The sequence below is a fragment of the Oxyura jamaicensis genome, chromosome 2 (genome assembly GCF_011077185.1).
Source record: "Oxyura jamaicensis isolate SHBP4307 breed ruddy duck chromosome 2, BPBGC_Ojam_1.0, whole genome shotgun sequence".
Lineage (NCBI taxonomy): Eukaryota > Metazoa > Chordata > Aves > Anseriformes > Anatidae > Oxyura > Oxyura jamaicensis.
In genome coordinates, this window is record NC_048894.1 from 4,542,979 (window position 1) to 4,560,177 (window position 17,199).

General features: G+C 43.2%; 1 protein-coding gene and 1 long non-coding RNA gene across 6 annotated transcripts in view; both read left to right on the plus strand.

Annotated features, from left to right (window-relative positions):
* Positions 1–17,199, plus strand: part of CRHR2 (corticotropin releasing hormone receptor 2) — a 157,511-nt gene that overhangs the window by 91,947 nt on the left and 48,365 nt on the right. For 4 of the 5 annotated variants that reach the window (XM_035318451.1, XM_035318452.1, XM_035318449.1 and 1 more), the window contains one exon: positions 3,758–3,864. The exons of the other annotated variant lie outside the window; for it this stretch is intronic. In XM_035318451.1, the coding sequence (XP_035174342.1) occupies positions 3,758–3,864 (107 nt within the window). The remainder of the gene's footprint in view (positions 1–3,757; positions 3,865–17,199) is intronic. 5 annotated transcript variants of the gene reach the window in all.
* LOC118162340 lies at positions 14,828–17,037 on the plus strand. The gene is made up of 2 exons (XR_004748403.1): positions 14,828–16,219; positions 16,257–17,037. It is a non-coding gene; the product is annotated as an uncharacterized LOC118162340 (long non-coding RNA).

Genomic DNA, 17,199 nt, shown 5'->3' on the forward strand with positions numbered 1-17,199 from the left:
GCTTGGCATAATGTGTAATAAATGGAAAGCTGTTCCTCAGCCTACAAGCTCCTGTATCAAAGAGACCTTTGCTGTAATTGGCACAAATCCCTGCTCTTGTTAGAAGACAAATGAGAGTCTCAAGCAGCAAAAAATATATTTTAGCCTTCGTAAAAAGCTATAAATTAACAGCTATGGGCTTGTCAATGTGGCCTTTGGCAGCTGGGTATGAAATCAGCTCTGCTGTTGTTTCAAGGGGGCCCGAAGCTGTGTAGCTGAGTTAGGACCATGCTGGGCCTAAGTTAATGCATCCTGCTTAGGACCACAGTCACGTCAGGCACAGCTACCCAGCTTCCAGCTGGCTCACGACAGGAAAGCAGTGAGTTCAGAGGCAGATGAGAGAGCTCCCACTTGAAAGCAAAAAAAGCCTGTGCAGAAATACTGCCTCTTCCCTCGATTCGGCAGCAGCGAGTCTTTTCGTTGGCTTGTTTGGTGCTCAGTTGAGTTAAGATTCACCTCAGCTGGTCTTTAGTTGTCTAAAAGTTACACATTTGGTCCAAACTAGTCATCCAGTTTCCCTGTATGGCCAAGAGAGGGATAAGGAGGCCTCTTCAGGGACTGAATTATCACTACCCTGAATGTTTTGCAGGAAGAATTGAACTGTCCTTGCGACACACTCATCCCCTTTGCCTGACTCTCATGGAGTGCCAGGCAGTCAGCTTTGCCCAAACAATGAACATTTAAGAAGCCCCTTAGGTGAGATAGACCCCTTATTTTGGACATCTGGAAAGATAGGAGGAATGGGGAGGGCTGTATTAGGAGAAAGCAGAAGCAGTAGAAGCCGAAGAAGGAAGTGGGTTTTTTTTGAGCAGCAGCTCACTTCACAAATACACTTCTCCATTTGGATGTGGTCCTGGGCAACCTGTTCCAGGTGTCCCTGTATGAGCAGGGATTTGGACCAGATGACTTCCAGAGGGCCCCTTCCAATCTCAACCAGTCCGTCATTCTGTGATTCTGCTTCCAGAAGTCTTTTAAGAGGAGATATAGTGTCTTCAAACAGGTCAAACTCAAACCTCACAGGAAGAGGTGTGCTGGGAACAGTGGCAGGACCTGTCAGGAAATTCTGTTAGAAGAAGAAGTATCTTATCATCTGGAGAGCTACAAGGGCTGGCATTGGGTGACTGTTAGTCCAGATCATTGGCCAGTTTGGTTTGGACAGGTTCGCAATTATGTCCTAACTACAGCAAAGAAGTCCCTGGAAAGACAGTGGCTTTTTTATTAACTGAGACTTTAAAAGTTGTTGAAAAGTAAAGAAATAAGTTTACCTGGTAGAAGCTTGTTGGAAAATGATGTTGCCCTCTGTGACACAGCATCATTGTCAGGCATAGGTGTGGCATGGAAGAGGGCTCTAGTGATGTGACCTGCTGTGCCCTGCCAACCACAGCCAGCGGATGTCCTTGCCACCTCCTTCTCTATTTCCTTTCTAATATGACCCTAATTCTGAGCCATGAAAAGGATTTAAATCTGCGTTTTAGTGGAGTGAAACATCTTCCTGGAAGCAGAGGAATATTGTGTAGCAGGAGAAGGTTGTTAGCATTTTAAATGCATCAGTCTTCAAGAGGGTGAGACAGAACAGTTATGTAAGTATTTTACACGAACCCAGCTTTGGCCAACACATGACTGATTCTGGGCACGTGTTTTTCAGCCCTGAAGGTGTTGTCTCCAATTCTACCAGAGATGCAGATTGCATGTAGGCTGGTGGGAAGTGATCTTGCAACCCTGTCAGCTTAGTTTTTCATAGGCACCGAGGCAGTTCTTGTTTCTATGATATTTGAATTTTGCCTTCAGGAAACCTTGTTAGTGTCAACAACAGGAAAAAAATAGATGTATGCCTGTTTTTCCTTCAGCATCAGTGTGTCAAAGAGGAGTTCAATTATGTTTTTTTCTTTCCAATCAATTTTCTTATGTTTTGAACCATACCTTCTGAAAATTGGAACGAAGTAGAAACAGTGCTTAGGAGCCACAGGAGCAAGCTGAAGGGCCAGACTCAAAGAGCAGGATCCTTGGCCTGGCAGAAACACTGCCATCTTCTAGAAGGCTTCTACCACTACATGAGTAATTAAGCAGAAAAGAAAATAAACAAGCCAGTTTGCTAGGGCACTAATGGAATAAAACAACATTGCATTTCAGGTAGGCACATCGGTTGAAGTGTGTTTTCCTCCCCTTTATGTGACCTGGTGACTTAAAGATAAATAAAGCTTAGGGTGGAATTCAGGTCTTGTGGGTTTTTTTCTCCTCAAGGCAATTCAGAAAATGGGCCCGTGCAGGAGGAAATTTATTTTAGGGGACTTCATAATAGACTTAAAAATACCTTACATGGTTGAGTTCAGTCCAGAAACAGCACATTACTCCATGTGCTGAAGATACAGGCAGGATTCATTGTGAAAATGATTCCAAGAGGGCTCACTCGCTTGCTTTCTGGCAAAGTGCTGGAAGATGAACAATGAAGCAGATTAACTACTGCTGCTGGTTGTAGTTTCATCCAAACATCCATTCACTGACAAATTCCTGTGACTGGAAGAAAACCTTAAGGGAAATTGTTAGAAAAATGAAACAAAGTAGGTTCCACCAAAATTAGAAAGCCGATGCCATTCGCAGGATTTTAGTTTTATATTTTTATCACAAGGGAGGAAATTTAGACTCTAGGTCTTTTTTTTTTTTTTTTTTTTCCTGAGGGAGGCAAACATCCCGAATTGTGGAAAGATCCGCTTAGCCTGAAAAGAAACAAATGCCAAAATAAAAAATCTGTTTTCCAAGGCTGTTTGTTCTTTAAGTAGTAAATCTCTTGTCAGTGTTTAACCATCTTCAGTATTTACATGAATAGTGTTTTTCTACTTCTTCCTCTCCATCAGGCCAAGAGAGGAGATGCTTCTCTTTTCTCTGAAGCCAGCAGCAGCCCACCATTTACTTCAGGGTCAAATTTTGGTCACATTGCTAAATACGCTGATTTATACACTGATTTAGGTGGGAGTGCTTATGCTTTTTCATTTACAGGATCAAGAACCTATCACTAATGCCCTCAGCATCCTAGGAAACAGACCCTAATACGATAAGTTTCATCACATGCTTGGGTCACTGCTAAAAACAAGATCTGTTTCATCAGGCTCTCTCAAACCTGAGAAGACAAGACCAGATTCCAGCTCTTTCGATCGGCATCAGTTCTGCCCTCAGAAAGATAAGGATCTTAGCTTGCAAGGAGAGTATCTCAGAGTAAAATCTGTCCATATGGAAGAGGCTTCTTGTTTACTCACACTGACAACTGGTTCATTTCTGTATGTAAACCAAACCAGTTGAGAAGGAAAGTAGCATAACCTGGCTCATTATGGCTGTGTAGTCTTCTAACAAAGTAATGTTTTGTAACGTGTTGCAACTGCTAGAAGATCATCGCCTGTGTCTTTTGTAGCTTTGTTACCTAAATTTTAAAGTATGATGATGATGGAAATAGATCCTGTGGAAATTGAAGAAAAAGGGGGGAAAAGAACTTTTCTGCTGAGATTTGAAAGAAGCTGTGGACAAATCCCAAACTGAAATGAAACTAAGCATGTACTTCTGTGCCTGGGCCGCATGTTTGGCTTATACATAGGCATCAGCCCTGGGGCTATTATATCATTTTAAAGTCGAGAAAAGTAATTACTGTTTCCTAAACTGATTAACTGTTCCTTAATGTCAGTGCTCAGAGAGTCATGCTGATTTAATCATGTTATCTCTTTACCTCCAGAGGAAGTATGCGCTCCATTACAAGATTGCTCTCATCATAAACTACCTGGGGCACTGTATATCAGTAGGGGCCCTTATAGTTGCCTTTATGCTTTTCTTGTGCTTGAGGTGAGTAATCTGTTTGCATGCTTCTAACGTGGTTGGGTGTGCGACGCTTACCGGGTTATTCGAGCCCTCTAATAACACTGTCCAGTTTGTGTATGGTCCTGGAAAATTATGGCTTTTATGCTCCCAAGCATGTACATGGTTTCATTGATTGATGCAGTGGATGAGTTGTAATGATGGCTTCCACGCTAAAGACTTAAAGCTTATTGATATTCAGGAAGAGAGCTATACATGATTTATTGATGCAGCAAGAAGTTCAGTGAGCACAGAGTGCTTCATTAAGGGAAGATGGGATTTGAGAGTGTCAAGTTCCAAGTTTGGGGGCAAATTTTCTAAGGCACTGCATAATAACGCAAGGCATTTTGCATTCCCTGGTAGATAATGCCCAAATCTAGACCTGAGGAGATGGAATAAAATCTTTCCACTGTGCTTTGGGTTAATTTCAATTTTTCTTCCATTAAAGAACTTTGAGTTTTGCTTAAATAGCAAGAGAAACATCTTTATGGGATCTTTATCTCCACCAGTGCTCATGAAACAAGGAACGTAAATCACTGAAACTACACAGAAGTGCTTCTCTTCTCCTGGTTAATAGGGGTGGCCTGGTTAGAATGTATTTCTGTATTATTTGTGTGGTTTTGTCGACGAATGTTCAACCTGAACTTGGTCCCAGCTACAGTAAGTGCTGTCAAATGATAATCCTTGAGAAAATTTGTACATTAGTACCAGAGCAGAAAGATGTAGAGGACCCTAACCAGGAGCATGATATCACAGACAGACTTAAGTGAACACATTACTGCTTTCCTAGACTGGAGCATCCCTTCAGAGGCTTATGCTAAGTCTTCCTCTTAAGCATCGTTAACAAGAGGGTCTTTCTTGTTAATAACAGGAATCTTCTTTCACCCCAGTGTCTATAAGCAGAATGAGCTGTGCTCAGAAAAAAATAAAGCTTTAAACATTCAGTGGGAACACTTCCGATGCATCGGTTTACACTTCCATTTAAACCTTCTTACTGTGCATATAATGCTAATTCCCATAGTGCTTGAAGCCCTGAATTAATTTACACTGAATAAAGAATGCAAATTATTCATCGCAACTATATTCCCAGCTTTGATGCTGAATCTTTTATAAATGCTTAAGTAAATAACGCAGAAGCAATTAGATAATACGGGATAAATGTACCCAGCTTCTAACACAGAAGTGGCCTAGCTGATCTCTTTTAAATTGTTTTTCTGGTATTTAAACGTTGATTTTAAGGTTTAAATTTTGCAGTCCACTTCAGCATGAAAAATGACTGCAGCAATTAAGTAGTTCCCTGTACGTGCTGTGAATTAAGATATTCCATCTTTCCAATTTCCCACTGCACCATGGAAAAAAATAAAAATAAAAATCTATTGCCCTGATATAACTGTCCAGCCAGTGTTAGCCAGCATGAGCTATCTCATAGTCTCTGTAGAGACTGATTTGTTTTCAGAAGTTGTAAGAATGCTCTGATAAAGGCAGTCCAGACTGCTTTACAGATTTCCCATGCACACACTCTAGGCCATGCATATCTGCATCACCCTTACCTCTGCAAAGTGACCCAGGAGCAAATCAGTTTTGCTAACCAAGTCTGGTTATTTGGGGCTTTTGTTTTTGTGAGAATGGAAGAAGGTGTCTACTAATTGGGTGAAACCAGAGAATATAGGTCGTTCCTGGCTTAAAAAATGCAATAGAAATCCTTGAAGGCTAGGTCTGATAATTTCTTATCTTGGCCCAGAATGGAAATCTATCAATTCCTTATTCCTGCCCCTCTCCACTCATCTACCTTACTCCATGGTGCCTGCTGTGAGTGAAGACAGAGGACGCCTACAGGAAGGCTCAAGTTCTACAGCTGCCTATTTTCAGGCTTCTCACCCATCACCTGCTTGATTTTTCCTTTGCTTTGCTTTTGGAGGTGAGCCTCCCTGTTACTGCCCCAGCCCATGTACTTGCTGCATTGCTGGGGAGTTTAGTCCTCAGTTCTGCTGAAGTGGGAAGGGCAAAAAACTGGATGTAGTCCCTGTTCTTCCAAACATGTCCTGTAATGTCTTCTCCCAGTTTTGTCTTCAGTTCCATATGCAAACCTCTGACCTCCATTCACAGCCACATCAGCAGAAATGCTCTACTGCCCTAAACCCTAAGGAATTTTACACCAAAAGCTATTTTGAGGGACAGAAAGCTCAGATGCAGCAACCAGCAATGAAACAAACTGCCATCTGTGTCCGTGTTGCCAGGAGCCCCAAAACAGCTGGGAAGGGAGGAGGACTCAGCCAGGGACTCCCTCCCACTGTGAAGACCTGTTCCAACCTTTTGTTTTTCTCCGCTTCTGTCACAATCCTTCTTCCTGGGCTCTGCAAGAGAAAATAAGCTAGTAAACATTTCATTCAGCACTAAATAACAAAAAGTGAAGCCCGACTTAGGGGAGAGGACTAGATTTTCCTTGGCGTACTGACTGAATAAAAACGATTCACTGAAATAGCTTCTAAAGATCTAGGTCACAGATGGTTCCTCAGGGTCTAAACGTAGGTGCTCTTAAAAGTCTAACAACCATGCTGTCTTTACAAGGCAAAACAAAACCAGCAAGCACACAGGCAAGAAGAAATATGCTGAGAAGGAAAAATGAGGAATTTGTGCATAAAAGCAGGTGTGCTGTAGAGATGTATTAATCTCCAACACAGGATCTGGAGAGATTTGCTTAGTGCACTTCACAGGGCATTGTTAAATGTTTCTGTATTGCTGTGAATCTCATAGGTTGCATGTTCTCCTCGTTAATAGTAAAAGTTTAATTCATCCCTCAGGTGCACACAGGCAGTTCCTGCTGACACGGGGCTCACCCTCCCACATCATCACTTTCTCACGCTGCTAAAGCGGAAATTTTCCAGAGGACTAATTCTGCTAATGGTAATGCCAACCAACCTGAAAGAGGAAGAAAAAATAAATAAAGTAGAAGGATTAAAATACTTATTTTTAGAAATTTTTTCCTTTACTGTTGCTGAGAAGCCCAAATGGCTTTGTCCTGGCTTTTTTCTTGTTAGCGTGCTGTTATATCAGCCTCTGAGGAGGAGCGTGAGACCTTACAAAGCTCCTGTTGTGTTATCATTGGTGGCAATAGCCAGCAGTGACCTGACTGGATTCGATTCCAATAGTACGTGTTTTATTTGTGCAGTAGTGACCAAAGCAGAATTGCTGACTACAGGAAGATGTGTTTTTTTCTGGGAAACATCTAAGTCCCTGCTGTATTTTGAATCTGATAAAGAAGGATTGCACTAAATGGAAGACAGACTGAAGATTTAAAATGGCAAGTCCTTCTGCACAGGTTGCAGGATGAAGGCAGTTCTGTAAAAATAAAACCCACAAGCACTGGCACAGCATCTTTTTCTACTAGCATGGCGGTAATGAAAGTAAATTGAGGGTAGGAGGGGAACTCTGTTTTTCCTGTTCTCCCTAATTTACTCTTTATATTTCCACTTCAAAACATCTATTTTTTTTATATTTTTTAAAAATTCTATTTTGTCCTGTGGGCCTGAGGCAGTGTGCCCTTTCTTTCTGGCATTACAGCAAGGTTACCAAAACCTCACTTTTTTTTTTTTTCTTCCAAAAGACTGAAACATTTTTATTTTTTTTTTTTGTTCCTTTCAACAACGTATTCTCTTTTTTAATCTTTTCTTTTTCCTTCTAACCAGCTCCTAGGATTTAGGAGCGGAAGGTCTATTGTCCTTTATCTTCTCCTGATCCAAGCTCCTTTGAACTGCCTTTTGATCTTCACTCTGGCATGCGGTTGGTGAGGCTGATGCTGCAGCTCTCTGTTAGTAAGAATGAAAGAGACGGATTAAATGTTTAGCAGCAATCTGTCAGAACAAGAGTAGAGCATCCATACAGAGCAGATTTCATAGAGCAGAGTGATCTGACACCTATCAGAGCCTGGATGCTGAGGATATACCAGCTGGGGAGGTGATCTGTGCAATTCCTACTGAAAAGTCAAGAGGTATCTGATGCGCTTAGAGCAGAGTAGGCTCCAGATCTAAGGCACAGTCCTCCTGCACCTACCTTTCTGTCATGGAGCAAGGGAAAGAAGAGCAAGTCTCAGGTCAGGGCATCAACTGAATGAATTAATGAATTCATGTTACTGCTCCGTTTTTCCCTTCAGTTCCTGTCTTTCCAGCTATCTGCCACTTAGAACAGCAAAGCCTCAAATGATGCTTTGGGTACATGGCATTTTATAAACTCTGTGGTAAGTACTAGTAGTTGTAGAGCATGTGTTCAGCGGATGGTAATGCCTGTTGATTTGGCGGCAGCACTCTGTCCAGCCCTGTAACAGGTGAAGTTCTCAAAGCAAAGCAGGAATGAAAATGATGGAGCTCCATAAATAAGCACATAAGTGATCACAGTCTTCTCTGAGTACAAAACATGTAAATGGTCTGTACTTCCTGAAACCACCCAAAGTTCCTTATCTCAGGGACTCAGATAAAGGACAAGACCACATTTCCTACTGATTAACCTTAGGCCAATGTCTTTGCTTCCCACTGCTCTTAATCACTCCCCCCGTATCTCATATCTGTATCACTTGTTTCGTAGACTCTTTGTACGGAGCCTACATAAACCACAAAGCAGAGCAGAGCCCTCATGAAGTTCTGTAATAAAACCAGTAATTAAAAGTGTGCCCAGGGAGTTGTATTCTTAAGATGTGGGAGGTTTCATAATCTGTATCTGAAATAATAGTATTACAGCCTAGCATTATGAAGGCTGGCAAAGAGTATGATTGATGCTTATAAATACATCACTGTTAGATAAAGATTAGAAAGAGAAGAGCTACTTACAGTCAAGGACAAGGCTAGTGCAAGAAGAAATGAGCACAAACACCCTATGGATATGCTCGTGAGTGGATATCAGAGGACCATTTCCAACCCAGAGAGAAAAGATATTCAGGAACAATGGGATGGAGGAAAAAAAAAAAAACTTGGATTTAATAAACTCTTAGTTTGGAGTTAACAGATTCAGGAGTTTCTGAAGGACTTTAATTAAATGACTAACTGGGGTTTGGAGGCTCAGGAGGCCCATCATGAGTTTGAAATGTGCTTCCAGTGGTGTATTTCAATCATTGCCAAGATTTTCTTTGGAGCTGGACACTGGCTTCTTCAACTTCTGGTAACAGAACTGCTCTGTGCAAGACTAGATCTATGTTGACTGACTAGCTAAAACTTGCCTGTGCTCTTTTCTCCTTTTAATGATGGTAGAATTGTTTTGGGAACAGTGGGACAAAGCTTGCAACTTTTCCAAGGTTTCAGAGGGACAAAGAAAGCAAAGTTTGGTCTTTGCTTTTTTTTTTTTTTTTTTTTTTCCTTTTTCTGTTAGATGTGAATAATGCTCAAGAGTGCAATTTACTTCAAAAAAAAAAAAAAAAGAATATGCCCTGAGTCATTTCTGGGCAAGAGAATCAGAGATGTATTCAAGCCTGGATGTTTAGAGCTACTCAATAAAAAAGCACCTGCAGTTACTCAGGTATTAAATGGTTCGATTTCAGTTTTCATCCAGGGAATCTGTTCCCCCCACAGACTTCACTGCAGTTCTTCAGCACCCAGTCACCTCTGCTGTCTCTGCTGTCAAGTAAAAGCCAAGAGAGGTGGGAAATCCCCGATTTGCATCACCCCTACACGGGGCACATAGGCTCTTTTAGCATGAGGTCTGGGTCTGCGTGTGATGGAAGCGGCAGCCTCCTGTGGGAGGTGCCCAGATTGAACCGTGGAGAAGCATTTCCACATGGGCTGCGACCACCATGAGGCTAACAAGTTTAGGGAATATTTGGAAGAAGCAGGTTATGAAACATCATATGTGGTCTTTCCTGAATACCTTGACAGATAACTCAAAATCATGAAATATTCCACACCGTGTTTTGAAGGCAATGAGGCCAACAAGATTGTGAACAGCAGCATCAGTGCCTTAAACTTTGTTCCTCTTGCTTTATCCACACCACTGTGCATTGTTATATTTCCTAAACAGCAGCTGTAAGCCAGATCAACCTCCATCAGCATTCAGCGTCTGACTTCTGAAGTCCTAACAGGAATTTGTGCAATCCAGCTGCAATGGCCACTCTTCGTAGAAAATGTTCAGCCCTGCACTGTCAGGACTGATAACTGATGAAAAAACAGCCTGAAGGCAGGGAAAACAAGCCTTGAAAAAGGCTGGGTGGAGCAGAGATGGCTCCACAAGGGGTTTGTTACTGGTGTCTGTGCACATCCTAAGCACTGATGGAAGCTGCTGCTTCTCTTCACCTAAGCATTTCACCTCTGCCCTCAAATAATGCTGTTACTCCCTTCGTGGCTTTCACTCTTCTGTTGCAACTGCCCCTTGTGTTTCATGTGGAAATACTTATATTCCTCTACACAACTGCCACCAAGAAGCTCATTTTCCCTGCCAGCCTCTCCAGCTGCTTTCCCTGTCTGTAAGCATTAGGAGTACCAGAATGTATGCACTGCTTGAACACAAGCACACAGGGGACACCATGAGGACCTCAGGGGAGGCCTCCATGTGGATGAAAGCAAATAGTCCGTGACAGACACGCAGCCTGAGAAATAGCTTGCAGTCAGGTATTCCTTCCATTCCATGCCATTTATGGATTGTCCATAGGCTTTGCCTGCCCGAGAAAAGACTAAAGGGGAAAAATATATAATTTTGAGTATTGTCCATAATTTTCCTTCCCAGTAGTCATGGGATAGACTCCAGCAAAGAGCTCTCAGATTTCTCCTGCCAGCTGTTTTCAGATAGACTTTGAGACAGCAGTCTTAATTGAACATCATTATTAATGGAATACTACATGAATTAATAGAAGGTTTCCAAGCTTCTTTAATAAAGTTATCATTTGCAATTATTTCTGTGCAGATGATTCTACTAATTCAGCTAGCTTTCAGCCATGCTGGCACATTATGATGATTGCTAATGTTAATTATTTGTGTCATGCTTTGAATCAGAAAATAGGAGCTCTGCACATCCCAGAGGAAAAAAATACCGCTGTATGGATAGAGCAAGAATTAAAAACACGAATCAACAGAACTATGAGTTGCACCAGCATTATTTTAGAAACCCTTTTATAGATCTCCATTCCTCAATCAGTGAGACCACCTGTATGGAAAGAGCTGGAAAGTTGAGCCTTTCCAGCTCTCAGCATTTCCCGAGTCAAAAGAATGGATTTTCTATTTCTCTGCCTTCTATACCCAACCGTGCAATTAAGGTCATTTGACTGAAATAATTAGCAGAGCGTGCTTTCTCTATGAACAATCAGAAACTCTTTCTGCCCACCTCTGACACAGGCTGCAGCCAACTGCAGGAGAATTCTGATTTATTTTCATCTAACGCTATTGTAAGATGAAACAGGCATGGGAGCCTGGTCCTGACAGCAAGCCGTTCAGGATGCCAGTGGTGTGATATCAAGGCAGAGAATGACGTTTGCACTTGAAACATGGTCTGTTCTCAAATCAAATGAAGAGGTCATTATGTGTAATTTCCTACCATACACCTGGCTTTTGATTTACTAATTAGGAGGGCCAATGAGAAGTATGTTTGCTCTCACCGTAATTGTTTCTTTGTGTCTCACCTCCCACTGTAGAGCTGAAGCTGTGCTTTTACGGGGCTGTGTGTGTGCAGGGAGTGGGAGGCTGCCCCCAGATCACCCTACCTGGCTCTGGTTCCCAAATTCCTGCAAATACACAGCAAGTTACTTCATAACTCAGTGTGAAAATGTGCTGTCTCTTGCTACACTATTTTATCCAAGAGCTTTGCATCGTTCTCCTTGAGGCACAAAGCTCTGAGCAATTGCTCTTGGCCAAGCCCTACCTGGCAGATGCAAGGACACCGCAGCCCGAAGCAGCAGGGATGTGGTGATGCAGCAGGACTGCTGGGCAGCACGAGCTCTTGCCTCTTGCAGTTGTCTGAAGATCACCCAACGAGGGGCAAGGCGCTGGTTATTGAGAAATCACAGGGAGCCCTGTCATTCCTCCAGTATCTTCTCTCCATCCAAGTCAGAAAGCACAAGTCCATCTTTTCTCGCCTCTTCCACTTCCTTCTGCCTGCTCACTCACTCAGCATACCACCCACTGCCCGTTTGGGCTGTTCTGGCTCTACGTACTGCATTTCGGGGATATGTCAGGGCCAAAGTCTGCCTTCAGGCACAGCCAGAAGTGAAATTGCTGCACAAACTGCGCTGCTTCAGGAGCAGATGTTGGAGAGACACCACCACCACCACGCCTCCCGTGGGACGAGCAGCGTCCTGCTGCCCACTTCCAGGCCCTTTCTAGCCCTGCTCCCTGCAGCTCACAAGGAACAGGAGGGAATGTAGCTGTGAGGAAATACCTCCTCATCCAGCCCTTGGGAGGGGACAAGCAAGCAGAGAAGACCAACAGAGAGAAACTTTTTATTATTATTATTATTTTGCCATGAATAACAGTTCATGGGCTCTTCATTCCATCATGACTGTAGTATAAGCAAGGAACTGCTAACACCCTACCTCCCCTGTTTTCCATGCTGCTTCCCAAACTGTTTTTACCTGACCACCTCACCCTACATGGCTCATGGTCTGACTGAATATCAAAGATCTCTCGGCTTTGTGTTTTGGCCTGAATCCTTAAGTCTGTTCTGGGTGAACTGCCGCAACCCCTTTCTTCTGTCCTGGGACCCATGCACCAGGGAGGAGTTAGGAGAGTCCAGCCAAGGCCTTGACCAACACTTTTTGTCTGAAAATGATCTTTAACGGAAGCCTATAGCCTCAGTCCGTGGTGTCTTCCTTGAGATGTGCAGGCCCTCAGGCTCTCCGGGATGGCACCTTGTGCTGCTGTTCTAGGCCGCTTGGCCGCACTTGCACAACTATCTCCACAAGTTGTGAAACAAGCAGAAGTGGCAGAAATGATGTTACCTGCCATGAAGATGAAGATGAAACCCTCTGTCACCCAATATTTTAAGCTAAGGGACTTTAAATGGCTCTTTAATTCACAGTTCATCCTAGCAATGCTGTAATTGTGTCTGAAGCAGTGGTTCCATGCCCAGTCCCCTCACAACCCATTTCTCCCCTCTCGTGTGACCATTTGGCCCCCCCGACAAAGCAGCTCTCTGCTGTCTGTCCTTTCACTTTCCTGATGTTCTCAATGCCATTATATGGCATTGAATAACCCCGTATTTCCTAGCCTCTGAGTTGTGAGGAGATGCATTCATGCCATTCGCTGTGAGCTCCTCCGACTAGCAAAGCTCAGTTCCCTAACTTCTAACAGGACCTAATGTGTTTCAAACCCCATGTCCCCCGTTTGCAATATGAGGATGTTAATTCCTTTCAGTGCTGTCTGTGAAGGCGGTTACTGCTGTTTCTGGAGCGTAGACTGATTTTTTATTCCACAAAGTGAAGGCAATACATAACCATGGAGAAAGAAGCTGTGAAACCCAGCATCACAGCAGACTGTGGTGACTTTCAGTTTTCAAATACAAGTCATTTTTATGAAATAGCAGGAGTATTTCAATTTAATTTAAGGCTTATAGATTTAAGCTAGCTTCTAACTACCAATGGTCAAGAAAATACCTGTGGAGGACAGACTCCTGTGAGTAAAGTGAGTTTCTTCACCAGGCTCTGAGATGAGTGAGTATGTAAAGGCCAGCTTTGCCCTTCCACCAAACAGATGTGCGACAGGTCTCCTATTACTTAGTCATTTTCATGCCCAGTTTGGGGCACATCCTTCATTCACTATTCACCTCAGACTTAGATAGGAGTCTGGGGTGAAATGTTGACTATACAGACAAAATTTTATACACAGGGTGAGCTCTGGGGACCCTCACCTCAGTCAGCACCCTTCCAAATGCTTTATCCATACTAAATAACCATGCTAACATTCACCAGCAGTGCCTGCAAATGAGAGAAGATTTCTCAGGTGGCTGGCAGGAGCTCTTTTCCTTGTTATATCAATTGGCTTAGCTATAGTTCTCCACCGCTGTGCCCCACAGCCTGCGCACACTGTATTTGCAGCCTGCAGATGCTGCATTGACCCTGCTGTTTCTCCTTGGCCAGCAGGAATCTGACACAGTTCTCTCTCATGCTTTACCCACCCTTGACTATGAATTGCATTACTGCCACGGTGATTTCTGCGCTAGTAGTAGTTAGGGGACAGAAACAAGCAGAAACCATGTTCTCTGGGCTCCCTGCAAACAAACAAACAAACCAAAAAAAAAAAAAAGGAAAAAAAAAAAAAAAAGATTAAAACAATTCTGTGCCTGTGTTAACCTCACGGCCTGAGGCCTGAACCATTGAGAAACTCTGCAGCATTTTCAGGCGTGGCTGAAAGTGCTTTAAAAGGCTTTAACAAAAAAGAGGGTCTAGATTAGATATAAGGAAGAAATCCTTCACTGTTAGACCCTGGCCAGGCTGCCCAAAGGAGCTGTGGCTGCCCCATGCCCAAAGGAGCTGTGGCAGTGCTCAAGGCCAGGCTGGATCGGGCTGGGGGCAGCCTGGGCTGGTGGGAGGTGTCGGGATTAAATGGGATTTGAGGTCCCTGCCAACCCAAACCATTCTGTGATTCTATGATTCTGTGTCTTGGCCTGAGTGTGCTGTCATACACTCAAATCCTGCCTGCATTTCCATTGGCAGAGGAGAGGCCCAGGCATCACAAAAGCAATTCCTGCCCACTATCTGTTGGTGCTGCTTCCGTGAGGCATCAGAGTGGTGGGGAGTGTGACTGGGGAGGGCCTGCAGCTGGAAAAGCAAAATCCTTTCTCTACAGGAATTTCCACCTTGCTCCATTAGCCTCAAAGACAAGAACCTTTTAAGCAGGTCAAAGCATCTGCTTAGCATCTGTGCCACATCCAGATCGTGAGAAGGGGAATGAGCCTATGATACAGGGCTGCTGATACCCAAAATATGCCTTTTGGTAAAGGTGGTGGGACATGGGAGTCAACTACCTATCTTTCATGTCCAAAGCATTATTTGACAAGAGTTTAAGCCTCACATTGGTAGATTCTAGATGTTGACAGCATGTAATCTTTACTTAACTTCACACCAGGAGCACATCTTCCCTCAGTACATCATGTTTTTTTTGAAAACAAGGACTTTTGATCTTCATAATTGCCTGTAGAGTCTGGGAGTTCCCAAAGCAGACCAGACACTCTTGCTCTCAGTGCCAAACAGACATCATTAATAGTTGGCCTCTATCCTAAGCACCTTGCAGCCCAAACAAAAGCTAGGTGCAAAGAGATGGGCAAGGAAGACAAAAGAGTGTGAACCAGGAGGAAGGAAGGAGAACAAAGATCATGAGCCCAGTTGATGCTGGGGTTCTCAGGCAGGAGGTGATTTTGATCAGTAGGATCCTACTGGTGGGAAAAGTTCTTTTTAGGGACTCAAAGAAAAGGTCTAAGACTTTTAGTTTGATCCAGTTTTCTTTTGTGGCCAGTCCATTGCCATGCTGTATGCTTTGTGGGAACCAGGTTTCCTCCAGCCAAATTTAGTTCTAGCGTGTGGAATGATTGAACTACATCTAACCAGAGGCATTCAGCGAGTATAATTTTTTTCAGCTTATTTATCTTCTCCTTTCCAAGAAACACATTCAGGTGGCAAAGTGCGCTAGATCTGTTTTGCTGTTAGAGCTCTCAAAAGCAATTAATTTCAAGCGAGGAGCTCTATGATTTGACCTGAATTTCCTCAGTCTGTAGTCCCTTGCCTTCCTCTCCCCCCAGAAGCAATGTTTCAAACTCCTTCCTTTATCTGCTCATCCTTAACCTGGTGGAAGTGTATAAAACATCTAGGTGAATGGCAGCTGCTGCAGGACATTTGTGTGAAAAATGATCAACAGAGAACAGACCTTATTACCATCTTTCAAAGTGGGTTCCTGGGGTTCAACATGAAAGGCAGCAGATGTTGGTTGCCCATTTTTTTTGAAAGCCTAACCATGAACCTCGGCCTTTTGGTCAGATGTGAAATTTTCAAAGAAGTGAGATGTTTGTCATATCCCTCAGTAGCACAGGTTATATTGAGAACAACACTTTTTGGTTTTGTAGCCTATATAAAAGCGAATGGATGTCAGCAGCTGGAGATTTGTTTTCTGAATCGACTCCAGTCATGAGTCACTGAGGCTCTGAAACGATTTTATACCTGGAGCCTGAGTTGTTAAACTCAGAAGCTGTTTTGACATTGACTTAGTAGGGTTATACCTCTGAGCATCGTTCTGTAAGTTGCAGCGTCTCACATGTGGGAGGTTTTCCATTTGCGATTTGTGGGTTGCTGAGAAATCTTGGAGAGAATTGTGAGGCTGAAGGACATAACAGAATGGCTTCTGGCCCTCAGGCTGACTAATCAGGTCCTGGAAAATATTCAGTGAGGGTTTTGTGACAGCAAAATAGTGTTTGTTGGTAGGAAGGCTGGCTTGTTTGTCATGCAAAAGACCTGAGGCAGTGGCAAAGTTGGTTGCTGGATTGTGACTTCTCTTTTTTAAGGAATTTTTGCTGTCACTGGGGTGAGGAATTCCCATTTAGAGTTCAGCAGGTTTGAAAACACCACTGTGTGTGTCCCATGTCATCTGACAGCTTCCTTTACAAGCAGGGAAACCGATACAACCAAATGGAGAATCCTAACCTGATGATCCCAGGAAATGCCCCTGCAAAAATGATTTTAGTAGCTGGAGAGTTTTTTGTTTAGCTAAGAAAAGATTGGTTAACTAAACACTCTGCAACTGCAGAACTGCAACTTGGCACTTGCCTTCCTTTACAGTTTCACAGAGAATGAGAAGACAAATGATCTTGTCTCAGATGACAGATTCTGCCACGAGTAACCTTCTGTCTAGCTTCAGTGATGCTTCCAGTTGCTGGCATGATACTGAGCCATTTTCAGTATCAAGCAGCATTTAAGATGTCCCATCTTTTGTTTTATGGCACTGTGCCTCAACTCATTGTAGCTACTATTTTACATCGTGCTCATATTTTACATCCATTCTGGAAGAGGGCTAACAAAGAGGAAAAATAGACACAATTATTTTCTGCCGAGTGAGAATACGTTGTTCTAGAAAACCTGGTGCAGCTGACTGAGCACGGGACTGGCAACCAGGCAGTCTGTGCTCTCCTATGGCTGCAATGGGTCTGAAAACTTTGAACTCACAAGGGTTAATCTATTTGAGTCATTGGAGAGAGAGAGAATCACCAAAAGTAAAGTATTCCAGTTTCACTACTCCAGAGAGGATATTTGTCACCAAGTCTTCTGTGAATAATGCAGCAGACCTTGTTGTTTAGGGGCTTATCAGTTCTATTCAGCATTGTAATAGAGCTGATGGGATTAGGGAGGACAAAAATAAAATCCAAGGATGAAAT